General features: G+C 43.4%; 1 protein-coding gene across 4 annotated transcripts in view; it reads left to right on the forward strand.

Moving 5' to 3' along the window:
- Positions 1-473: 473 nt before the first annotated feature.
- abcc8 (ATP-binding cassette, sub-family C (CFTR/MRP), member 8) overlaps positions 474-26,858 on the forward strand; it is a 291,828-nt gene continuing 265,443 nt past the window's right edge. For 3 of the 4 annotated variants that reach the window (XM_078549123.1, XM_078549126.1, XM_078549124.1), the window contains exons 1-4: positions 474-601; positions 10,651-10,813; positions 10,923-11,064; positions 17,606-17,727. In XM_078549123.1, coding sequence (XP_078405249.1) covers positions 515-601; positions 10,651-10,813; positions 10,923-11,064; positions 17,606-17,727 — 514 coding nt within the window. In that variant the 5' untranslated portion in view covers positions 474-514. Of the gene's footprint in view, positions 602-1,689; positions 2,013-10,650; positions 10,814-10,922; positions 11,065-17,605; positions 17,728-26,858 lie in introns of those variants that run through there. The other variant, XM_078549125.1, reaches the window with a different exon arrangement.

The following is a 26,858-nucleotide window of genomic DNA, read 5'->3' on the forward strand; positions in this document are numbered from 1 at the left end:
AGTGTTATTCTCATCTATACCATACTTTTCAAGGCTAAGCTGCTTCAACTGACTTCATACCCATATACCTCTTGTTCCCAACCTCTCCAATGTATCTATCATCTCTGACTGATTCCATATCCCAATGCTTCCCAGCTCTCCTTGAACCTCAGCTTAACAGGTACTATTGATATCCAAATTCCCTCTTAAATACCTCCAATCTTTTGAGAACACCCAGGTGCCAGCTCCATCTCCGCTTACCTACTTCTCTGAGGCCTCGAATCTGATCCTGAGAATATTCCCCTGGCTGGCTGCCTTCCCACGCCAAAACTTTAATACTCCCAGAGTCATGGCACTATCAAAATATTTCCAGGTCAAAGACAACAATCTAACTGAGTTTTGTCAGATCACAGGTTCAACTGTTGCCCACTCTGCCTCAGGCCATGAGGGGATCTCTTCCTGCTCTTCCCCATGCTAGTGGCCAATCCTTTGAATCCTGGACAGATCCGTATCCACAGCTTCTTCGCTGCAACCTATGTTGCTGTACATCTACAATCCAGCCCCATCCGAGCAGCTGCACTTAAGTTGCCTCCCGTCCTGTGCATCACATTGTCTTTCAGAGGTAAGACGCTCTTTTTTAAAACTATGGCAGCAAAAGAACGCCTGAGAGCATCATTAAGACCTTCAATACAAGGGAGAGGGGTTACTGCAGAAAGAGTGAAACCGAAATAATGGGAATTAAGGTCGCGATAAACAAAGGGATACCAGAATGAGAAAAATATGTGATCCGCATCACCAAAGGATGGGGGCGGGAGAGAGGGAAAGAGTGTGGAAGACAGTGTGAAATTGCCGCCAACATAGGGTGCAAAATAAGCAGAGATAGTCACAGGAATATTCTGTGTTAATGATCGGTGATGTCGGAGTTTGACTGAAATGCTAGACATATGATAACAAGCAAAAATTGTTTGGAAGGTTTCTAATAGCGGGACTTTGAAAACCTCCAGTGTGAGGTTGGATTGAGTTTAATTGTTTCTAAAACAAGGTAAACCTTTCTGTGACTATTTTAAATCCCAATATATTTAGATCAACTTCTATTTCTTTAAGAGTTGGAATCGTGATGGATAAACTATGTTAAATAAGAAGTGATGAAACACGAATAAGGCTTGCAAACGTGAAGTCTTTATTTATCCTATTAATGATGTTTCTGTAATGATGTAGTTGGAAAAAGTTCTAGATATTTGATCTTGGGATACTTGTTTGTTTACTAAAGGGACATGCTGATGGACTTTGGGTTGCGAGTGTTCTTTTTGAGCATTCCAGAAACCTGGGATACCTGTCCGGTAACTTGTGTGAGACTAGCTATAAAGGTGCTCCCAAACTGGTACAATGTTGGCCTTTCATTTGCATTGAAGCGAAAGAAATACACATTCTGTAAGCAAGTATGACATCAGATTGCCTAACCCCAGGGTAGCCGTTTTTTTTACTCCTTTACCTTGCTCAAAGCTTCCGCCAAATGATGGCCAGTACCACGGAGAGCGTTCGCCCGCTCTCTGCTCCATATACTCAAACACCTTCCCGCATTGTTTAACATTCAAGCGGCCACGGCCCAAACCAAAATGCAGCTCGCCAACGAAAAGGGATCTATTTCTTAGCTCTCTTTGTGTGTGTGTGTGTGTGTGTTCCATTCGCTTTCCTGTTGTTAGTACGATGGGCAGTGGCATCGGGAATCCAGTTATCAACCTGAACTCAGCCGACCAAAGCGATGTGGACAGAAGCTGAGTGCGAGCCGCTAAAAATATAATCCGAACGAGGGAATGTCAGTGTCGACCTACTTCGGGAAAAAAAAAGATGGAGTTTAAAGCATAAGAAAGCAGGATATTTCGGTGACAGGTTTCACTGCCATGTTACTGTGCCGTTTCCATTTTCGCGACTGGTTCTTTTAGCGATGTCTTCAATGTGCGTGAACGTCTTTGTAATACTCAGTATTTACAGCCTAAAGTCTGCAGTAAAAAATGATAAGCAGGTATAAAGAGGTAAGTTTTAAGAACATCAGCGTTTCATGATCATCGCAATTATGAAAAACTTGCGTTGTGTCGCCCTTCAGTAAGAGTTGCCTTTGTGCAGTTTGGGTTTGGAAGTACCTGGTTAGAGTAACCAGGAGGTACATGGGAATCGTCCTCCCGGCTCTAGAGGCCTGCTGCAGACATGTTGTCAGCCCCTTCTCAATGTGAATGCTCATTCATCGTCTTGCCTATTATATCCATTTTTAAAAATGCTATCTGTTTTAAAACAGAAGTGAATCCCAAATTGCAAAGCTCGGTAGGTCCCGGAGAGTCAGTCCAAAGTGGGGCATTTTTTTCTTAAAATGACGTTTAGCACGAAGACGCCACTCCAGTTATTGAACCAATGAGTGAGGGGGAAGGGGAGGGACAGGAATACTGCAGCTGGGCATGAGGGAAGGTCAGGTAGCGAGATTAAGTCATCTCTTTTCAAGGAATCACCGAATTCAGCCGCGTTTGAAACGAACACCGTTAAATGCAGTCGGCATGTGCACTGCAGTATTTCTTTCCTATAGAGCTCAGAGTCACTTTTTTCCAGAGCGCCCTTTAACCTTTCATCATTATTTTTAATATTGAATATTTTTAATTCTGCTACTTATCAGAATGACATATTGATGTACTTGAAAATTCACATTCTTCCAGCAAAAAAGCACTGGAAAATTAAGACAACGGGAAGAAAACATTTCTATCCGTTACACATTTTGTATCATCTGGTCATGTTTAGGTAGGTTTTAATTTATGTCTGGTTACATCATCAACTTAATGCTCATAAGAATGCAGTATGTAGGTCAGCTTGATGTAAATTGGACAATGGGAATTGATGTCAACATCAACATAATGCACACATCCTGGTCCATGGACTTTATATTCTTTATACTTGTGTACAATAGATGGCACCCCGCCAGCTATATTGCTTGTTACACAACTGCGGTCTTGATTTTGTTTTCAGCTCTGTTTCGCCTCGATTATATCACATGGCAAGGAGTCCCATGCTGCGAATGAAGTATAAACGGGTTCGCTCTAATTCTATCAGTGCCATGCTTGGAATCGCTACTAGTGGGTGTGTAATGCGATGTGGCTGTAAATATATCCTGACTAAAGGTCTCACAAAATATTTCCATTCTTATGTTTAACATTACTATCTGAATAAGTAGCCCAAATGTTGGCAAAAGTACTATAAGTTAATTAGCAAGACCATGAAAAGATGGTGAGACACCCATGTCCTCCCAGAGGAAGCAGTAGCAGCTGGTGACAGGGACCTTTTATCCCAGCCATTTTCCCATTGCTGGTTTGTACAGATATATCCAGCAGATTTATTTTATTCATTCATGGAATGTGGGTATTACCAACAAGGCCAACATTTACACGATATTACATAATGCAATCCGAGTGTAATTCACTGCTTTAAAAACCAGTGCTTAAATTGAATTGGCCCTTTTGTACACTTTTAAGATTCTTCCAATCTGAGGGTGTAAATCAGGCTTGTCCAACTGGTGGCCCACAGGCTGACTTGTGGCCCTTGAAGCAAGTTTTCAAATGCCAGTCAGACAGGGGAGGATTCTGCAAGGAGCTGCTCCTCCTATCACAGGCTAATCCTCATGCACGTTTGCTGTAAGAGGCTCAAGAGGGAAAAAAAAAACTGTGATTGGAGGAGCAGTGAACACCAGCAGTGGTGAATTTGCTGTGGAGAAAGAGGTTTGCTTTTGGGGGGACCAGAGTGCCAGTGCTCAGGGGCGGACCAGAGTGCCAGTGCTCAGGGGCGGACCAGAGTGCCAGTGCTCAGGGGCGGACCAGAGTGCCAATGCTCAGGGGTGGACCAGAGTGCCAGTGCTCAGGGGCGGACCAGAGTGCCAGTGCTCAGGGGCGGACCAGAATGCCAGTGCTCAGGGGCGGACCAGAGTGCCGGGGCTCAGGGGCGGACCAGAGTGCCGGGGCTCAGGGGCGGACCAGAGTGCCGGTGCTCAGGGGCGGACCAGAATGCCAGTGCTCAGGGGCGGACCAGAGTGCCGGGGCTCAGGGGCGGACCAGAGTGCCGGGGCTCAGGGGCGGACCAGAGTGCCGGGGCTCAGGGGCGGACCAGAGTGCCAGTGCTCAGGGGCGGACCAGAGTGCCAGTGCTCAGGGGCGGACCAGAGGGCCAGTGCTCAGGGGCGGACCAGAGTGCCGGTGCTCAGGGGCGGACCAGAGTGCCGGGGCTCAGGGGCGGACCAGAGTGCCAGTGCTCAGGGGCGGACCAGAGTGCCGGGGCTCAGGGGCGGACCAGAGTGCCAGTGCTCAGGGGCGGACCAGAGTGCCAGTGCTCAGGGGCGGACCAGAGTGCCAGTGCTCAGGGGCGGACCAGAGTGCCAGTGCTCAGGGGCGGACCAGAGTGCCAGTGCTCGGGAGCGGACCAGAGTGGCAGTGCTCGGGGGCGGACCAGAGTGCCGGGGCTCGGGGGCGGACCAGAGTGCCGGGGCTCGGGGGCGGACCAGAGTGCCGGGGCTCGGGGGCGGACCAGAGTGCCAGTGCTCAGGGGCGGACCAGAGTGCCAGTGCTCAGGGGCGGACCAGAGTGCCAGTGCTCAGGGGCGGACCAGAGGGCCAGTGCTCAGGGGCGGACCAGAGTGCCAGTGCTCAGGGGCGGACCAGAATGCCAGTGCTCAGGGGCGGACCAGAGTGCCGCGGCTCAGGGGTGGACCAGAGTGCCGGGGCTCGTGGGTGGACCGGAGTGCCGGGGCTCGGGGGTGGACCGGAGTGCTGGGGCTTGGGGGTGGACCGGAGTGCTGGGGCTTGGGGGTGGACCGGAGTGCTGGGGCTTGGGGGTGGACCGGAGTGCTGGGGCTTGGGGGTGGACCAGAATGCCAGGTTCCGGGGCAGACAAGGCTGCCGGGGGGCCGGGGAGGAGAGGCTGGCTGCGAGGCCTAGGAGTGAGACACCATGGGTCAGTGGGGGTATGGGGCAGTGGTGGAGGGAGGGTAGGCAAGAGGCTGGCTGCTGTGTGAGAGATTGAGTTTGTGTGTGTGTGTGTGTGTTGGGGGGGGGGTGGAGTGGAAGATTGAGTGGTATGTGGGAGGGTGAGTATGTGTGTGTGTGTGTGTGTGGGAGGGAGGGAGAGAGTGAGTGAGAGTGTGTGCGGGAGTGAGTGATTGAGGGTGTTTGTGGGCATGAGTGTGTGTGTTTGGGAGTGAGAGAGTGAATGTGTGTCTGCCTTACTCCTGTCTCAGGAGTGTCACTCACTCTTACCACCACACGCCAACAAGTATGCACACGAACTCTCAGTGGGCGAGGGTGTGTGTGTGAGTGAGTAACTTGAGACTGGGAGTGAGCCTGGCAAACACACACTGATCCTCTCACTCTGGTCATTTTGATTAATTACTCTGTTTTTTAACTTAACAATTTGTTGCCATGACATTGCTTTATTTTTGCTCAGCAATTGTTTATTTTCTTAATACCTCAACTTTTTTTTTTGAAATTCAGTTTAATGTGCCAAGCCTCATCTCCCCAAATTTTGCTCATTGGCCCTTTGAGTGAGAAAAATATGGAAATATGGCCGCCCAAGCAAAAAGGTTGGACAAGCTATCACTATTATGAAAAACATTCCAGCAGCCAATGAGCTTCAATGTAGAACCTCTGATTGATCCTAAAGTATATTTTTTTTATATGGGGTACCTATATATTTGGCAGTTATCTGCTGAAAGTTATGAGCAATCCTACTGTGAAATTCATGCCAGTTTTCAAAGTAATTGTATCTAATGGGTAGTTTTCTTGAGTGAGTGTTATTACCACTAGATGAAAAGTCAATTGTCTATTAATATTAAGGCTTTCAGGTAGATTATAATTTAACAGCATTCATAGAACTGGGTCAAATACTTTACAGTTACACTTAGCTCTAGAAGTTGAAAGTAGCTGCCTTGAATTTTAGGATTTTAATTGGCAAATAGTTGCTTCCCATTTAATTGTAAAAAGGGGCAATCAATGCAGAAGCATTTGCTTTAATTGCTTTAAAGTTACTGTTCTCAACTTAGAACCTATTCACTAAACCAAATATTTATAAATGTTATTGATTACTAGGTCTCAAAGTATCAATATAAGGGGCAAAAGTGTATGGAAAATAGCAACTAATCAATACTGGTGGGCAAATGTATCCAGTGAGTAATGTTAGAGGTGAAAATATAGAGACTAAAAAGTGATTACTGTTTACCACTGTTGTGAAGCTTAGGCTATCATGTAAGCAAAGGTAAAACAGATTCTCATTATGAATAAATGTTTTAAATCAGCAGCCAGAGACAATAAACCAAGTATTGACTGTAAAGGCTATGAAATAAACTGTTAGGGTTCTGAAGTAACTTTGAAATAATATCCTTAGCTATTGCTCCTGGCTGTTTTGGTCACTTCCCTTTTGATATTAAATCAGTTTTATTTTTTTGCTCAATTCTCATTTGATGGTAAATAGTTTCTTATCTGCCACAGTCAATATTTGTATGTATTATGTAACTAAATTTATGTAGTCAGATCTTTATGGTTATAGATATAAGCTATTGGCCAGGAGTCACAAGGGTGGGAATTTTGATGCTGTGATAAATTATTATTGAAATTTTGGATTAATCTTACAACCTAAAGAATAACAGTTCATTTTACACTGCCTGGAAATTGCACTGCACTGTACATGTTGATTTATTATATCATGGATCACAAGTTTATTTCAAAGGTAGGAATTATTTTCACTGTCAATGTTGTTATTTATTATTATGTGGGATGTGCGTATTCTGGCAAGGCCAGCATTTGTTCCTTATCCCTAACTGCCCTTGAGAAAGTGGTGGTGAGCCGCCGCCTTGAATCACTGTAGCCCATCTGGTGTAGATACACCCACAGTGCTATTAGGGAGGGAATTCCAGGATTTTGACCCAGCTACAGTAAAGGAACAGCGATATAGTTCCAAGTCAGGATGGTGTGTGGCTTGAAAGGGAATTTGCAGATTGAGGCGTTCCCATGCTGCACTTGTCCTTCTAGGTAGAGGTCATGGGTTTGGAAGATGCTGTCAAGGGAGCTTTGTCGAGTTGCTGCAGTGCAGCTTCTATATGATACATACTGCTGCCGATGTGCATCAGTGATGGAGGCAGTGAATATTTAAAGTGGTGGAAGGGGTGCCAATCAAGCGAGCTGCTGTGTCCTGGATTGTGTTGAATTTCTTGAGTGTTGTTGGAGCTGCACTTTTCTAGGCTAGTAGAGAGTATTCCATCACATTCCTAACTTGTGCCTTGTAAGTAGTGGAAAGGCTTTGGGGAGTCAAGAGGTCAGTTACTTCTCAGAATTCCCAGCCTCTGACTTGCTCTTGCAGCCACAGCATTTATATGGCTAATCGAGTTCAGTTCCTGGTGAATGGTAACCCCCAGGATATTGATGGTGGAAGCTTCAGGGATAGTAATGCCATTGGATGTCAAGGGGAGGTGGTTAGATATTCTCTTTTTGGAGAAGGCCATACCTTGCATTTGTGCGGTACTTTCCACCTTTAAGCCCAAGCCTGGATATTTTCCAGGTCTTGCTGCATATGGGCAGATTGCTTCAGATCTGAAGAGTTACGAATGGTACTGAACAATTTGTAATCATCAACTTCTGACCTTCTGATGGAGGGAAGGTCATTGATGAAGCAGCTGAAGATGGGTGGGCCGAGGACACTACCTGAGGAACTTCTGCAGCGATGTCCTAAGACTGAGACAATTGACCGCCAACAACCACAACCATCTTCCTTTGTGCTAGGTATGACTCCAAACGGCGTAGAGTTTTTCCTCTCATTCCCGTTGACTTCAGTTTTGCTAGGGCTCCTCGATGCCACATGTGGTCAAATGATGCTTTGATGTCAAGGGCAATCACTTTCACCTCACCTTTTGAGTTAAATTCTTTTGTCCATGTTTGGTCCAAAATTGAAATGGGAAATGAAGCTGAGTGGCCCTGGGGGACTCAAAATGAGCATCGGTGAGCAGGTTATTGCTGTGTAAGTGCTGCTTGATAGCACTGTTGAATGACACATTTCATCACTTTATTGATGATTGAGAGAAGACTACTGGAGCAGTATTTGCCTTTCATTCCTGGGATCATTCTCGTGAACCTTCTCTGGACCCTCTCCAGGGCCAGCACATCCTTCCTGAGATATGGGGCCCAAGATTGCTCACAATATTCTAAATGTGGTCTGACCAGAGCCTTATAAAGCCTCAGCAGCACATCCCTGCTTTTATATTCTAGTCCTCTTGAAATAAATGCCAACGTTGCATTTGCCTTCCTAACTACCGCGTCAAACTGCAAGTTAACCTTAAGAGAATCCTGGACTAGGACTCCCAAGTCACTTTGCACTCCAGATTTCTGAATTCTCTCCCCATTTAGAAAATAGTCTATGCCTCTATTCTTCCTACCAAAGTGCATGACCTCACACTTCCCCACGTTGTATTCCATCTGCCACTTCTTTGCCCATTCTCCTAACCTGTCCAAATCCTTCTGCAGCCTCTCTGCCTCCTCAATACTACCTGCCCCTCCACCTATCTTTGTATCATCTGCAAACTTAGCCAGGATGCCCTCAGTTCCTTCATCTAGATCATTGATATATAAAGTGAAAAGTTGTGGTCCCAACACTGACCCCTGTGGAACTCCACTAGTCACCGGCCGCCATCCTGAGAAGGACCCCCTTATCCCCACTCTCTGCCTCCTGCCAGACAGCCAATCTTCTATCCATGCTAGTACCTTGCCTCTAACACCATGGGCTCTTATCTTACTGAGCAGCCTCCTGTGCGGCACCTTGTCAAAGGCTTTCTGGAAGTCCAAGTAGATAACATCCATTGGCTCTCCTTTGTCTAACCTACTCGTTACCTCCTCAAAGAATTCTAAAAGATTTATCAGGCATGACCTCCCCTTGATGAAACCATGCTGACTTTGCCCTATTTTACCATGCACTTCCAAGTATTCTGAAATCTCATCCTTAATAATGGACTCTAAAATCTTACCAACGACCGAGGTCAGGCTAATGGGCCTGTAATTTCCCGTCTTTTGCCTCACTCCCTTCTTAAATAAGGGGGTTACATTAGTGATTTTCAAGTCCTCTGGGACCCTCTCTGACTCCAGTGATTCCTGAAAGATCACCACTAACGCCTCCACTATCTCTTATCTCTTCAGCTATCTCCTTCAGAACTCTGGGGTGTAATCCATCTGGTCCAGGTGATTTATCCACCTTCAGACCTTTTAGTTTTCCTAGCGCCTTCTCCTTGGTAATGGCCACCATACTCACCTCTGCCCCCCGACTCTCTTGAACTTTGGGGATGTCACTCGTGTCTTCCACTGTGAAGACTGACGCAAAGTGCCTAATCAGTTCCTCCACCATTTCTTTGTTCCCCACTACTACTTCTCCAGCGTCATTTTCCAGTGGCCCAGTGTCCACTTTTGCCTCTCTCTTATCCTTTATATATCTAAATAAACTCTTGCAATCTTCTTTTATATTACTGGCTAGTTTACCCTCATAGTTAATCTTCTCCTTCCTTATTTCTTTTTTAGTTGTCCTCTGCTGGTCTAAATATTGGTCATTAGGGACAACTCCCCTTCTCTTCTAAATGGTGTTATGGGACATTTTATGTCAACACAAGAGGGCAGTTGCAGTCTGATTAAAAGTCTCATGGGAAAGATGGTATTTCCAACTGTACAGTACTGCACTAGGGTCAGCTTTATGATTTTTGTACTCAAACCCTGGAGTAGAACTTGAATTCACAACCCCCTGACTTAGAGGATAGAGTGGCCACCAAGCAAGTCGCTGTTCTGTTTTTTCGTCTGGGTGTTAATACTTGTCTTGTTATGCATCTGTGAAGCACTTTATGATGTTTCATTGGGTTAAAGGCATCATATAAATGCAAGTTGTTAGGTCTGAGGCATGGATAAGGAAAACAAGTAGGTGGAGCTGATCCATGAAAACGGGAGGGGCTTGTTGGATCTAAGGTTGATTTTTCTGTTCCTAAAATTTATTATGTCGCAATGTCGTATTTTTTTCAGCAAGAATTCCCCCTCACTTTGCTTGTCGAAAAAGTATATCTGCTTACCATTTCTCAGTGATGGCGATACCCTTGTAAAACGTGACTTTTTCAGAGCAAGGAATAGCCCGAACGGTCACGCACTACTTAGTAACTGCATAGCACAGTTCACGTTAAAAAGGACTTGTTTAAAAAATGAATTGTTTAGGTGTGTAAAAGTTTGTTCACGGCTATGCTGAAAAATTATTTTCAGTTTTAACTTCCAATACTAATTATTGAATGCTTCACAACACCGCATATTCTGATTAAATGTCTTTGTAGATAGCGCTCGTTTTATCTATGCGTCCCTGGCCAACTCTGAGCGGCTGGCAGATTTGCTTAGGATTGCAGAAGTGAGTCGCTGCTGCAGTCGTTGAAGTTGGATCCTGTTCTTGTTTTATCAGCGAGAAGTACTGATGTAATGAGAGAAATGGATCTGGACACTCACTAGTCGGGAACGCTGACAGCTCATTGACAGCACATCCTGCTTGGGGATTCTCGTGCTTTCTTTTATTTTGTCCCGGATCGTTTTCGTAATGGTACTCTGAAAATGTGCTAAAGCTTGTCCTTTACCCCTCTCCGATTTGACCAGAACCCCAGTTCGACCATGTCCTTGTCGTTTTGTGGCAATGACAACGACACGGCTGCCTACAATGTGGACAAAGGAGTGCTCAACAACGGCTGCTTCGTGGACGCTTTGAATGTTGTCCCACATGTGTGGCTGCTCTTCATCACCTTTCCCATATTATTCATAGGTAAGCTATGTGAAGCAGAAGCTATTTCGATTGAATGAGATGTTTACATATTCACAGCATTGTAATTATAAAAATCTATCTAAAATGTATGCACTCTTTTGGGTTTAAGGTTGGGGAAGTCAGAGTTCCAAAGTCCACATTCATCACAGCACGTGGTTGCATTTTCCTGGGCATAATTTGCGATGGATCCTCACTTTTATACTCATGTTTATCCTGGTGTGTGAAATAGCAGAGGGAATCGTTTCAGATGGGTAAGTGACCGCATGTGTTTTCTAGATCGCCTGGGGCTATTTTTATTGATTGAGCTGAGCGCGTTTTTCGTCTCACTGCCTGCGCCAGTTGTCATCTTGCAACTGTTAACTTGAGCGCCAGAGAGAGGGAGAAGTGTCTTGGGTTTGACCCTGAGCAGAAGTTGCATCGGGAAGCCTGTACCATGGTTTGAGTAAAAGAACCTGTAGTGGGTACATGTTGGCTTGGTTATGGGTGCGTTCCCTGTATCGAGTTTAAAATAGACACGGGCATCATAGCTTTTCTTTAAATTATAAATTAAACAGCGCGCAAAATGCCTCCAGAATATTTAAATACGGGCACCTTTCAATGTGTCAACATTGAATTCTTCACAACTTTGAACTAATTTTTTAAATAAAGTTTTAAACTTCCACAAGATTTCCACCTGGGAATTTTTTTTAAAAGGAAGACCTAGCTTAAATAAAATCATGAAGAACCAAATATAATTTGCAACTAAGTAATTGTTTAGAAGAACAGACTTTTTCAATTTTTAATATTAGTTACTTTTTAAAGACCATTGAATACAGTCAGCCAAATCCCTTCAAAAAGGGAGAAGTAGCTTCTCATTGAAAACTATGAAAAATTTCTACCATCAGGTTATATTGATAGATATAGGCAGAATTCAGAACAAGACAGAGATAAATCAAATGAATTGAGGTGGATCCTGTATTTAAATCAGCACAGATAGGATAATACAAACTCTGGAGAGTGAACCCAAAGTAAAATTAATCTGGGGCCAACTGAATCGATGCCCCAGTGTGCCTGAGTTCACAGGACAAACCTTTACATAATTTGGCCCTAATTGTGTGCTTTGGAACTGTGAAGGCCACTGTGGAAAATTGAAATCTCATACTGGTTCATCAGGGGGGTGCTATTCTCTGTTTATGATTAAGATACAACACTCAATAGATTTACTCTGCATTTAACCCATCTTGTACTTGACCAGGAATTGGTTAATGCTGAGACTCTAAAATGTGAAAGGAGTCTTGCTCAAATATTGGCCGAACTAATGGTTAGATGAAAGGTCTTGAAGGTCTCTAGAAGATATTAGCAACAAATCTCAATACTTCCAATATGGTCAGGTTTCCAAAGGTATAATTGTATGGTTTGACAATACTAATACATTTTGATTTAAGCATGTACAGATGAAAAATACAGTGATTGATCTTTCCCAATTACTCAAGTTTTGATGTGTATTGTCATGGTCTAATATGAAGACAACAATACCTGCTTTAAAACAGAGCAAACTGACAATGATGAACTTCTTATTGCTGCTACTATGTTCCTTCCTGGTCAGGGAAAGTGAAGTTTGCTGTATGCATGCATTCAATTCTGGGTTACATTCTAATGCTAGTAAAAAGAGATCAGTGCTGTCAGCTCTTTGCTGCCACTGGAATGTTTTGAAATTAATGTTCAGGAAGTTTTTGTTGAGCAGATGCAGTTACATGTGGTTACAGGCAGAATGAAGCACAGAGTCTGATCAGGGACTTTACTCACACCCTCTTCCCCAGAAAGTGATGGAAGCAGGGTCATTGAATATTTTTAAGGCAGAGATAGAAAGATTCTTGACTAGCAAGGAAGTCAAAGGATATCGAGGGCAGGCAGGAATATGGAGTTGAGATTACAATCTGATCAGCCATGATCTTATTGAATGGTGGAGCAGGCTCAAGGGGCTGAATGGCCTCTTCCTGCTCCCGATTCATATGTTTGCATGTTTGTCTGTCCCACATGTAATGTGGTTTACTTCCAAGTATATTACTGCAAACTAATAGTGGAACCAGACCATTATAAAAATTGCTTTTTATTGGTCACAGAATATTACCTATAATTGTTTGACCTGTGGAGAGTAAAAATTGCAAAGGGGTGTTTTGCAAGATTATAATGTAGCCAAAACTTTGATAGGATTTCAGACTGTAAAAATGAAACTAGAAAAGTTTTTGTGTGTAACCTGAGTACTGACTTTGTGTATTGGGTTGAAAACCCCTGTTATGCATTGCTTTGTCATTGCTTGCTTTATAGTATCACTCAGAAATCATTTGCAAATATTTACTATTGGGTAGTTGTTATGTCATGTGACTGAATAGTGAGGTACAGCAATAGTTAGAATAATATATATATCATGCTGGTCCAAATTTTCAGGTCAATGGCAAAAGAACAGTGCTCACTATTCATCTTGCTGATAGCTTCCCACAATGTTTTTGTGTGTTTAAAACAGAGACTTGCTCTCATCTGGTGTCAGCATGGCACCCTCTACAGGGCATCTGTGGCTTCTGTGAGCAGGACAGGAGACAGCAAGGTTCTTCAACCAATCAGTTTGAAGAATCCTCACTGAGCTGTGCAGTGTTGAACCAGGACGTATGACCTAGGAAGTATAAATTAGATTTAAATCATGTACAGAAAATGTAATAAAGATTGGGAAAGAAAGATGGGATTAAGAGAGAGGGACAAAAGAAACAGACAGGAAAATTAAAGACAAAATATAATTGGTTTTAAATCTCCAACACTAAATTAACTTCCGATGAAATGAGATTCCACAATCTAAAATTAAATTTTCACAGCCAGAGAGGTTGTTCGGAAGTAATTATCACTTATCACAATGTTAAAAATCCACTTATCCCTGAATGCACCAACCATAATATTTTCCAGCCTGTTTATAGGGGAACTATAGGGAAATTGCCTGAAGTTCACACCATTACATTTATTTCAGTGTTCATTCTATTGGTGAGGACTGTACCGGTCATCCTGTGGAAGAGCGGAACATCTCTGACAGCAACTTATGGAATTTTGTGTTTAACTATGTACATATAGACATTAGAATTTGCTGTCTAATTTACTGTGCTGTTCATCTCACTGTTATTATCCATACAAAAACTGGTCTGTAATGTAACACAAATACAATAAAATCTGGTTTTCTAGTAGTTTTTTCAAAAGTGAAAATCATCACCAGAGCTGAAAGATCAGTATAAGCAGTACTCAATTTGTAATGCCATGCATTGTTACTTCATACTCACTGGCACATTAAATAGATGATTAATTATCTGCTTAGTTGCTGCTTTTGATATCAGTTGTTAAGGCCAGCTGCTCTTAATATCACTTTTTAAAATCGTGTTCACTCAGTCCTATATCATCATCCTGAGCAGAACACAGCTCAGATTTTTGAAAATCTGGTTGGGGCCACAAAACATTTTGCGCAGTGTTAATTTGGAACTGGATGCGTGAAATGGAAACAGTAGTAATAATAAAAGCAGTTGATATTAAAAGAACAGATACAAAGAAGAAAGGATGAGCAGCTGATTAATTGGAAATTAACAAGAAGCTTGAGTTAAAGGTGTCTGCACCAACAGTAAATTAAGATATTATAATTGTTACAATCTCTGTAGAGACCCAATAACTTTTAAAGAGATTCAAACTTCCAGTCATTAGCTGAAATGATGACATAACAAGATTTCACATTTTAAAACGTTTAATGACTATGGCCCAGCAAGCCAACAAATTAAGAAATATATGGAGTTAACGTTAATGTTAACTCTGTTTCTCTCTCCACAGATGCTGCCAGCACTGCTGAGCTTTTCCAACATTTTCTGTTTTTATTTCAGATTTCCAGCATATGCAATATTTTGCTTTTATTTTAGTGACTAAAAGCACCGTTGGCTAAACATTATTTTCTTTTTGTAGGCACTTATACTTTGACCCTATGCTCCTGATCTCTCTGTGCTCCTGATATTTCCGTGCTCTTGCTCTCCTCATGACTCTCCTCTTCCCATCTGCCAGCTCTCTCTGTTCTCCTGCTCCCTTAGTATTCCTGCTCTCCCCTTGCTCCTGCAGTGTCTCCTCCATGCTCTGTTTTCCCCATGCTCCTGCCCTCTCCATGTTCTGTTTCCTTTGTGCTCCTGCTTTCTCTGTGCTCCTGCCAAAGATAGTCAGACTTAGCATTGAGGAGCAGGCACACCCATCTCACTAATATCTTTAAGTAAATGCTTGTTATCTTAAAAGCATTATGAAAACATTCTTTACATGTAGCATTTTCATGTTATGAGTATTATATAGTAGCATAGTATTACAAATCACACAAGGGGTCTGCAATTACTAACCCTTTTGAAAAGGGGTGCCTGAACCACAATTTTTAATAACCACTACACTGGATTGATTCCTGGGATGAGAGGTTTGCCCTTAGAGGAGAGATTGAGAAGAATGGGACTATGTTAACCGAAGCTTAGAAGAATGAGAGGGTGATCTCATTGAAATATATAAGATTCTTAGCAGGCTTGACAGGATAGATGCTGTGTCCCTACCTGGAGAGTCTAGAACTAAGGGTCATTGTCTACAGATAAGGGGTTGGCCAGTTGAGACTGGGATAAGGAGAAACTTCTTCACTCAGAAGTTTGTGAATCTTTGGAATTCACTGTGCCAGAGGGCTGTGGATGCTCCCATCAGTGTCTGTATTCTAGACAGAGATCCATAGGTTTTTGTGCACTAAGGCAATCAAGAGATATGGAGATAGAGCAGGAAAGTAGAGTTGAAAGGAAATTTCAGCCATGATCTTATTGAATGGCGGAGCAGGCTTCAAGGGACTATATTGAATGGTGGAGCAGGCTTCAAGAGACCATATGGCCTACTCCTGTTACTCTTTTTTATCTTCTAATGATACTAAGTAACTATCCATTTTCTGAGTGCACCCAATATCCTAAAGGATTTGAAATGCCAGAGGTACTTGATAAGCTCACAATTCGCAAGACTAGCAAATCTGAGATAAATGGTATATTAGCTATAGTGAGGAAGGAGACCAAAGAATAAACTACTGAATATGAAACATAGGTGCCTAATATTTCATTTATTCTTTCATGAGGCATGGGTGTCACTGGCAAGGCCAGCATTTGTTGTCCACCCCGTAACTGCCTTAAACTGTTGGTTTGCTAGGCCATTTCAGAGGGCAGTTAATTATTAACAAAAGAAAAGATTTCAAGCACAAACATAGGTCTACAAATTTCTACTATAATAACTCCTAAAACCCCTGATTAATCTGGCTTCCAGTTACACCCATGTTAAGGCAACTTTAAAAACAAATGGATTTAAACAGAACCAGACAAGTCACCAGAGTACCCTGGACAGTAGAATTCAAGTGGCTTTTCTCAGCTTCAGTTTCTGTAGACAGCAGCTTAATGCACAAATACTGTCAGCTTTTCACACTTCTGATAGATCTTGCAATGCTTTCCCTGACACATAGCCTCATTTCCCTCTATACATGTTTCTCCCTTTTAATGCAAATTCCATTGTTCCCATATGTCTTTGGAACATTACCTTTCTCATAATATAAATCATTTCACGGTGCTAATATTATTAGTAACCTTGGGGAAAAATAAACACACCGCTTGGCCTAGCTTCTCTGGCTAGGCATAACATCTTGCCATCTCCTTGAAATTCAAACCACCCTGATTTATCTAAAAATGTAAATTCTCCTCACCTCACATTATAAAACTGCAGCCATGTTAACCCATTTAACATTTCAAATCTAACTTCTTTTGATGAATCAAGGCCTCCAGACCATCTGTCTCCAATTCAATGAAATCCTGCACATACACTCACACACACAAGCTATCTAAACCCCATTATTAACCTACTTTTACAATAAATCACAACAATATTATGAGAATTATTATACTTTCATGACATGCGCTCATATTGTGGTTAAAAACTTCATAAAAAGTTAAGCCTTGTTCAATGCGGTGTTACTGGGTTTTTAATGGTAATCTGGCAAATAACTACTGCTGAACAACTGATCTGGTCCTTAAAAAATGATTTTCTATTTGTGGAATGGTGCTATATGTCTCGATTATTACAAAATTTAAAAAGTATATATTTTTAAATGTTTGTCCATAATATAGCAGCTTCAACCTTAGCCCCTTGTATATGTTCCAAACTTTATTTTGCTCTTTTTAAAAACATGATGTCAATATTAGTGCTTTTAATTTCCTGGTTAGACATGTGTGAAACTTCTTTAGTGTAATTGACAGCTTGATGACATCACTGCAGCTTGACACTGGGAATCCCCTTTAAATAATGCTACAATCAATTGCATGCCAAGAAAGGTAAAGTTCTCATCATGATTGCTAAATCTCTCAGCGCTGCTTTCTTCAAGAGCAGCAGCTTCTCTGCTGACTGCAAAATCAGGGCCATTTGTGAACATTATTCCTCTCAGTGAAAAATTCCTTTTCCAAATGCGCTACAAAATTTACATCACCAGGAATTTCCTCAGAGGTTCTCCCTATTAGCCACTGTAACTGCACAGAAATCCTGTCTATTCCTGGTTTCTGCTGCTGTCCTAGTGAATTTACAACAGTTGATTGAGAGAACCCCAGAGGAAATTTTTGGGAATAAGTGTGTGAACGGTAGTATGATAGGTGTTAAGAACCTTTAAAATAATTACATATTCTGATTATTTTATAAGTATTGTATTGACATTTTGCCAAGTTCACGATTTTGTATCCCTTTGTTTCCATGTTCTAGGTTTACTGACTCACGTCACTTGCATCTCTATATGCCGGCTGGTATGGGCTTCTTGGCTGCAGTAACATCAATTGTTTATTACCACAACATTGAAACATCAAACTTTCCCAAACTATTACTAGGTAGGTTTTTCTTTACGAGAAGAGACACTGTGAAACTGAAGCATATCTATGGGACAGCAAGACAATCAGAAAGTCAGTGGCATTTTTTTTTTGCATAACTGTTGGGTCAGAAAAGCACTCTGACATAAATGAGATGTCCTTTCAGAGGTAACAGTAACACAAATAGCATACTCAATTACAAATCTGATGAAGCTGCTATCTTTAGAATATTAATTTGTCAATTATTGTCGTTCTTAGATGAGTGACTACTAATCCATTATGTGGACCTGAAAAGGAATGGCTACCCTATAAGATCTCAACCTGATGATTTATTTTAATATAAGGTAGTTTGTATATAGATTGAGTTTATTTGTCCATACCTGGAGCATTTATTTCAAAATAAATTCAATACTCTGAGGTCGATCAGCCCCAGCATCGAAACACACAGTTTGCAGGAGACAATTCAGTCCATTATGTCTGTGCCCGCTCTTTGCCAGAACAATCCAAAACTAATCCAATGATGCCTTCCCTATAGTCCTGTGTCATCCTTTTCTATAAAGCGTTATCCACTTTTTCTCCTTAAATGATTCCATAGTCTGAGACATTACAACTTGCTTTGGCAAAGCTTTCCATCTGTAAGACATTTGTTCTTCGCTTTTTCCTCTTTCTTTTAGCGACAATTTTAACGTGATAGCTTTTCATCACTGATTTCTCAACTAGGAACAAAACTATCTCTTTAGTAACCCTTTCAAGACCATCATGAAATTTAAAAAGTGAACCCCTTTTTATCCTACCCTGTGTATCTTAAATTTCTCCTCATAAATGTAGATGATAATTACAGCTATCATCCTATTAATGAAGTTAATAGAGAGGAATGAGAAATATGGCATTGTGTGACTACTTGTGTAGTAATTTCATCTTTATCTTTCAGAATGTAGGAATCAAGCTACACATTACATAATATAAAGGATGTCACTGTAATTCTTCCCTGTTGGCATTCAGATCAAAATGAAACAATTTATCAAACTAATGAGGCAGATTTGTGAAAGTGGAGCACCGACAGCACTCCCTTGGAGTTATTAAAGTAGCTAGGGCCAGGATTTTACAGTCAGCGTGTGGGGGCAGGCCTGACACGCCGGCACGTAAAGTGACACGTGATGACGCCGGGCGTGTGTCCCAATGTCATCGCGCTGTCTCGCAATGTTTTGTTCAGTGGGCGTGTGCCATAGTTGGCTGCGCCTGCCAATAATTGATAGGCCTATTAAGGCCATTAATGAAGTAATTAATTTCAAGTTTACACTGCCCGTCCAACCTTACGGTTGGCGGGCAGGTGAAAAGGCCAAGCGGCCTTTATGTTTTTTAGGAAACCTCATCCACGAGCGGGATGACATTTCCTAAAGCTTTTATGAAAAAAAGTTTTTCTGAAAAATGAAAAGATGTCCCATCTCATGTGACACAGTTACATGAGAGGACATGTTTCATTAAATGTTTATTACATTCATTTATTTTTTTCGAAAGTGCTTCAGTCTCCCCGAGGCAGCTCTGTGCCTCCGCTGGACCTGACTCTCCCTCCTCCCCCCGCCCTCACAGGTAGTGCTCAGCGCTACTGCTCACATATTACACTGGGTGGGCCTTAATTCGCCTGTCTGCGTAAAATAGTGGTGCAGAGCCGATCGTGGGCAGCGGTTGGGTTCCCGCCTGTTCCTGCTGAGCCTGCCTGACGCGGGAAAAATTCAGGCCTAGATGTTCAGCTGCAACTAAATATCATTGTTTTTGAATGCGTGGATTAAATGTATAATCTTAAGGATAAGATTACTTGAATGCCACAGATTTTTGGCAAACATTTGGATGTTGTCTACCATTTAAGGTGCTGCATAACAGGTACTCCTTAAACAAGAGGAACATTATCATATTAGGACAAATGATCATTACTGTAGTTGAAGTGTACTGTTGCACAACCATGCTATGCCATGTTCTCACCTTGCATCTACAAGTATACTTTCCAGCAAGAATTACAATCAGGTGTTCGAATCTTGGCTATTTTTTTCACCCATCTCTGCTCCAGTGCCATTAGAGTCAATTGTAATCCCTCAATTGCTCTCCTAGCTAAGATCACAAGAATTTAGGTGTTATAAGATACAAGATGAGGATGGTCATTTATCCTAATTCATCTATGAGAACAATCGTACCATCCACCCATTTCTCTTTCTACTCATTCCTTAAAAGGTTTCAAGGCTTTTGCCTTATCTAAGCGCCCAATCCGAGTGTTGTTCACTTTTTGTTTGGAGAAGAACCTCTTGGCCTCAGATCCAAAGTTTCTTAAACTCATTTAAAAATGTGCCTCTTTGCCCTATTCCCAAAGTTTAATTTAAAGTAGCTTCCAGATGACAGCTTTCAAAGCTATATCTCAGTGAGAAGAACAGACGCAGTACTCAAAATGTAGTTTGGGCAGAGCACTGTACAGTTTGCAAACTTTTCTGCCTTGTATTTTATTATTTTGGTTCTGTAGTTCAGTCAATACAAATTCAGGATCAATCTGGACAGGCTGGAGTAACTTTAACCTAAAAGAGCGAGTGGGTTTTGGAGTGGGCAGGAGATTAAAAGTGCTGAAATTGACCACATACTGCTAAGCTAGCTTGAGCCCACCAACTTCTACTTTTAATTGCGTTGCGTTTGGCTGTGCATGAGATTGCACCTTGGGTTGGTTGGGTTGCCAATTTCAATATTTTAAGAGGTAATTAACAGCTATTTTAACTGGAGTTTTTAACTTTAACTGTGAGTGCATTGGTTTTGCGTTCAAAATGAGCAACAGCATCAACAGGCACAGCACGAGTGGAACCAGCATCCCCTCACTGACATGCTGCTCCACAGGAAAGAGGGGATGAGCACAGTGATGAAGTTTGCAGGAGATGATAGCCCCAACGCAAGTTATGTAGGTAGAGTTCCAAGCTTCCTGGATGTGTCTGAACACTGGCGTCTCAGGAGGCTCATGGTATCACATCAAGTAGCCACAGATATTTGCAGCCTGGTAGAAGAAGACCTGCTGCCAAGTGGAGCTGATGCTACGTTTTGCCAATGCTTATCAAAGTGACCACCACCCTCAACTTTTTTTGCCTCTGAAACCTTCCAGGGATCTGGAAGGAGATATCTGTAGCATTTCAAAATCTGCTGCCAAAAAGTGCAATTGCATCACACCGGTGACTGATGCCAAGCTTGGGAGTACAGGCTATTATAAACACTTTGTCATCAATGATGCCAGTCAGAAGAGCAGACATTGCAGCTCTGGTTGCCTTCCCACAGGTCTAGGAAGTCATTGACTGCACATGGGGCAATCAATACACCCTCAGATCATCCTGGAGACTTTGTTAATTGCACTCCATCAATATTCAGCTTGTGTGCAACCATAAAAATGGTCATTATACATGTAAGCGAAATATTCCTGAGGATTTACCGTGATGCTGTTGTCCTGCACCAGTCCACCCTCCCTGAGCTCTTAGGAGCTTGCCGCAGAGTTAGTATCTGGCCCTTTGGAGACAAGGGCTACAAACTGAAGATATGACTGGTGACATCTGTTCAGAATCTAAATAAATAAGGTGCAGCAATTGGAATGCTGAAGATGTGGTTCAGGTGGAGAAACTTAAAACAACCATTATCACAAGAGAAAAAGTACTAGGCAAACTAATGGGACTAATGGCTGACAAGTCCCCTGGATCTGATGGCCTGCATCCTTGGGTCTTAAAGGAAGTGGCTGCAGAGATAGTGGATGCATTAGTTGTAATTTTCCAAAATTCACTAGATTCTGAGGAAAGTCCTAACAGAAAGCCACAAATGTAATGCCCCTAATCAAGAAAGGCGAGAGACAGAAAGGAGGAAATATAGGCCAGTGAGCCTAACATCTGTCATTTGGAAAATGCTGGAATCTATTACTAAAAATGGAGAACATTTAGAAAGTCACAGAATTGTTACAGCACAGAAGGAGGCCATTTGGCCCATCATATCTGCACCAGCTCTACAAATGAGTGATTCACCTAGTGCCATTCTCCCACCTTCTTCCGGTAACCCTGCACACTCTTCCTTTACAGATAACAGTTGAATTCCCTTTTGAATGCCTTGATTGAACCTGCCTCTATCACACTCTCAATCAGTGCATTCCAGACCACTCGCTGCATGAAAACATTTTCCCTTATGTCGCTTTTGCTTCTTTTGCCAATTACTTTAAATCTGTGCCCTCTCATTCTTGATCCTTCAAGAATGGAAAATGTTTCTCCTTATCTACTCTGACTAGACCCCTCATGACTTTGAATACCTCTATCAAATCACTTTTCAGCCTTCTCTTCATAACTGTTCCTTGTCCTTGGAACCATTTTCATGAATCTTTTCTGCACTCTCTCCAATGCCTTCACATCTTTCCTAAAGTGCGCCACCAGAACTGGACTCAATACTGCAGCTGAGGCCGAGCTGGCGTCTTATACAAATTAACCATAACCTCCTTGCTCTTGTACTCTATGCCTCTATTAATAAAGCTTAGGATACTCTCTGCTTTATTAAACACTCCCTCAACCTGTCCTTCCACCATCAATGACTTATGACGATTACATCCAGGTCCCTCTGTTCCTGCAACACCTTTAGAACTGTATCCTTCATTTTATATTGTCTCTCCACGTTCTTCCTACCAAAATTAATCACTTCATATTTCTCTGCATTGAACTTCATCTGCCATTCGTCCACCCATTCCAACTTGTCGATGTCCTTTTGAAGTTCTACACTATCCTTTTCACAATTCACAATGCTTTCAAGTTTCGTATCATCCACAAACTTTGAAATTGTGCCCTGTATGCCAAGGTCTAGGTCATTAACATATATCAGGAAGAGCAAGAGTACCAACACTGACTCCTGGGGAACTCCACTACAAACCATCCTCCAGCCTGAAAAACATCGATCAAGCACAACTCTCTGTTTCCTGTCACTCAGCTGATTTCATATCCATGTTGTTACTTGCCTTTTTATTCCATGAACTATAACTTTGCTCACAAATCTGTTGTGTGGTACTGCATCAAATATCTTTTTGAAGTCCATGTACATCACATCAACAGCACTGCCCTCATCAACTGTTACCTCTTCAAAAATCTCCAGCAAGTTAGTTAAACATGATTTTCCCTGAACAAACCCATGTTAGCTTTCTTTAATTAACCCACATTTGTCCAAGTGACTATTAATTTTGTCCCAAATTATTGTTTCTAGAAGTTTCCCCACCACTGAAGCTAAACTGACTGGCCTGTAGTTGTTAGTTGCTGGACTTACCTTTACACCCATTTTTTAACAAGAATGTAACATGTGCAATTCTCCAGTTCTCTGACGCCACCCCTGAGCCCAAGGAAGACTGGAAAATTATGGTCAGTGCCTCCGCAATTTCCATTTTCACTTCCCTCAGTATCTGTGGGTGCAACTCATCTGGCTGTGGTGCTTCATCAACTTTAAGTATAACCAACCTATCTAATATCTCCCCCTTTTCAATTTTAAATCTTAGTGTATTAATTACCTCCTCTTTCACTGTGGCCTGGGTAGCCACCTCTTCCTTGGTAAAGACAGATGCAAAATATTCATTTAGCTCCTCAGCCATGCCCCCTGCCTCTGTGTGTAAATCCCCTTTTTGGTCCTTAATCATCCCTACTCCCCCTTTTACCACCATTTTATTATTTAGATATCTAGGGAAGATTTTGGGATTCCCTTTTATGTTAGCTGCGTGTCTCTTTTCATGCTTACTCTTTTCTTCCCTTATTTGCTTTTCACTTCCCCTGTGAACCTTCTATATTCAGCCTGGTTCTCCATTGTACTATCCACCTGACATCTGAGATAAGCATATTTTTCCTTCTTCATCCTAATTATCTCTTTTGTCAACCGGGGAGCTCAGGATTTGTTTGCCCTACCTTTCCCCTTCAAAGGAAGATACCTTCAATGTGCCCAAACTATCTCTTCTTTGCAGTAGCTCATTTTTCAGCTACTTTTTTCCTGCCAACCTTTGATTCCAATTTACTCGACCCAGATCCATTCTTACCCCAGTGAAGCTGGCTTTCACCCAGTTAATTATTCTTACTCTAGATTGTTCCTTGTTCTTTTCCATTGCCAACCTAAACCTTATGATACAATGATCACCACTGCCCCCTAAAAGTTGTCCTACTGATATTTGATCCACTTGGCCCACCTCATTCCCAAGAAACAGGTCGAGCAATGTCTCCCCCTCTTGGGTCCCCGGGGGAGGTCCCCCAATTTATTAACATCCCGAATGGGACCCTAATTTTGTTATGCTCCTGGGTGAGAAGGAATGAGCTGACTCCCCTTCTTTATTCAACCCTCTCAGTTGGTAGCAACAAGGTTAATTTAAAAGGGATCCCTTCCCCCATGGATACCTTTTTGTAGTCCAAGTGCATTATCTTTTAGAAGGAGCCAATTTAACAAGGCTTTCTTGAGTCAAACCTGAGAAAAATAATAAAAATGCAACAAACATACACACAGATCAGAAATGAGAAGTTAAGAATCCAAGGGCAGAATTTTCCCTTTGGCGTGCGGCAGCGGGCCCATAGACATCTGCATGTAAAATGACGCGCGGTGATGTCGGATGAGCATCCCGATGTCACCGCGCATGATCGCGATAGTTCGTTGGGCGGGCACACGATGAAGTCCGATGGGCGCCCGCCATTAATTAACGGGCCACTTAAGGCCCTTGACTCACCAATCGATGCCGATTTTTCGGCGCCCGTGCAATCCTTGGGTTGGCGCAACGGACAGGCGGGTAGGAGACACTTGTATAAACCTCATCCACGGGCGGGATAAGAGAGCTCACTGGGGTCGCGAGTGTGCACTGTCAAGTATTTATTTTTCAAAGTTATTGAAACTTGCCTGTGTGATCTGCAGTACTTCAAAACGCATACCAGCTGCTTCGTTTGGACTCTTAACCTTCAGGTCAGCACTCTGCAGTGAGGAATCTTTTTTGGGCCTACAGGTTTCAGGAAGCCTTCCCATAGCCTGGGAATGGGAGCTGAACTCTCCACTGGAGGCTTCTCCTCTGAGGAGGAAGGGAGGGCTAGAAGGGGGAGGAAGCCAGGAGTGCACATTCAGCCTCCAGGGGAGCCACCTTTGGGAGGACAGGCACAAGAGGCACAGGGCCAAGAGGTAACCCAAGGCGGACGGGGTCGCAGAAGACGCCACTATCCTGCTGCCAGGGTTTACAGGCGGCGAAGCAGCTACCTCAATATGTCCGAGGTGCAGTGCCGAAGGAGGCTCCGTCTCTCAAGGGAGGCAGTCAACTATATCTGTCAGATGATTGGGCCTGAGATCTCCACTGTGGGTAGACACCCCATGCCAGTGGCCCCGAAGGTCACAACTACCCTCAACCTCTATGCCTCTGGCTCAATCCGGGGGTCGTTGAATGATCTTTGTGGTGTCTCCCAATGAGCTGTCCACACTTGTGTCAAGCAGGTTACAGATGCTCTGATCAGGCGTGCATTGACCTTCATTCACTTCCGTTGGGACCAGGCAAGCCAGACACAGCGAGCCAGAGGCTTCGTGGCAATTGCTGGCTTCCCCCGCGTCCAGGGTGCAATAGACTGCACAAATGTGGCCATCAAGGCGCCAGCAGGTGAGCCTGGTGCCTTCGTCCATAGGAAGGGCTTCCACTCCATGAACGTGCAGATAGTGTGTGATCACAGGATGCAGATTCTACAAGTCTGTGCAAGGTACCCAGGCAGCTCCCACAATGCCTACATCCTCAGTCACTCCCAGGTGTCGGGGCTCTTCAGTGCTCCGGTCTGGCTTGATGGTTGGCTGCTGGGTGACAAGGGCTATCCCCTCAGAAGGTGGCTCATGACACCTTTCGTCCATCCAAGAACAGAAGCTGAGCAGCGGTACAATAGAAGCCACGCCTCCACAAGGGCTGTGGTGGAGAGAGCCATCGGTCTTCTCAAGATGCGCTTCCAAAGCCTGGGCCGCTCAGGGGGCACACTCCAGTACCCCCCAGATTGTGTGTTGGTGATAGTGGTTGCATGCTGCGCTCTCCACAATCTTGCGCTGGAAAGGGGGGATGCTGTGGACGATGAAGACGTCGACGCAGTGGCTACGGCTGCACACGATGAGCCCAGCAGTGAGTCTGAGGATGAGCAAGCACAGAGAATTGCTGAGGGGGTAGACGCTGACCCGGGCATACTGCAGGGAGGCAGGGACACCTGGGAGCTTTAATCCAACGAACCTTCAGCTAGCACACCACAGATGGACCTCCAGGACAAGCCTGGGATGTAATCTCCATACTTGATGCTTAAGTGCAAAATCTTCCAGGTTAGGAACAGTAACTAAGGGCCTTGTTAATAAAGCTGAATGCCCAACAAAGCACTCATTACATTTTTGGAAACCATCCACATGCAGAAGAAAAGAGGCAACCTCAGCCATGGTCACATATCTGAATTTAATATGTCAAGCAAACAAAGTTATGCAAAAAAAAAAGACAACAGTGTTACAAATCAGAACAAATCATAAGGACCTCATCTTGGGCCAACACAAAAGCACCAGTGAAAAACCCATGGTGTGCCTAATGTGCCTTATGCTTTCGTTTCCAGGTGCTATGTCTTGGTGCTGCCGCATCGCTCGGAGTGGCATCTGAGACAGCCTGCTCACTCTGCTGTCCTGTTGGCCTCGATAACCTTGGTGGTCATCCTCTGGCGCATGGAGACTGTGCTGGCCCTGCCTGTGAGGGAGCTGCCAGTTCCACAGCTGGCATCTCCCCAGTCATCGCAGCCTCACCGGATGCTACGGTCAATGGAAGAGGGATGGAGGGGGTGCCGCCCTCATCCGGAGCGCCCTGAGAGGAGCCCACAGAGACGCCAGGCAGCTGCTGCACCTACATGATGTCGCTTCGGAACTCCCTGCTCACCATGGATGGATGGGCACTGAGCTGGGAAACTTGATGCCTAGACCATTTTCCACACTGGAACTCACCAGCTGAGGTCAATGCTGATGTGAGGGCTTGCTGGTTAGAGCGCATCCCCAGGAAGCCCTGATGGGTCTCCTGGAGGAGCCTCTCCATGAGATTCACCACTCTCTTCATGGAGGACATATGGCGCTCGGATATGTGGTTCATTGCTTCGGCGATCGTCTGCGTGGAC

Source organism: Cetorhinus maximus, chromosome 9, assembly GCF_964194155.1.
Source record: "Cetorhinus maximus chromosome 9, sCetMax3.hap1.1, whole genome shotgun sequence".
Taxonomy (NCBI): Eukaryota; Metazoa; Chordata; class Chondrichthyes; order Lamniformes; family Cetorhinidae; genus Cetorhinus; species Cetorhinus maximus.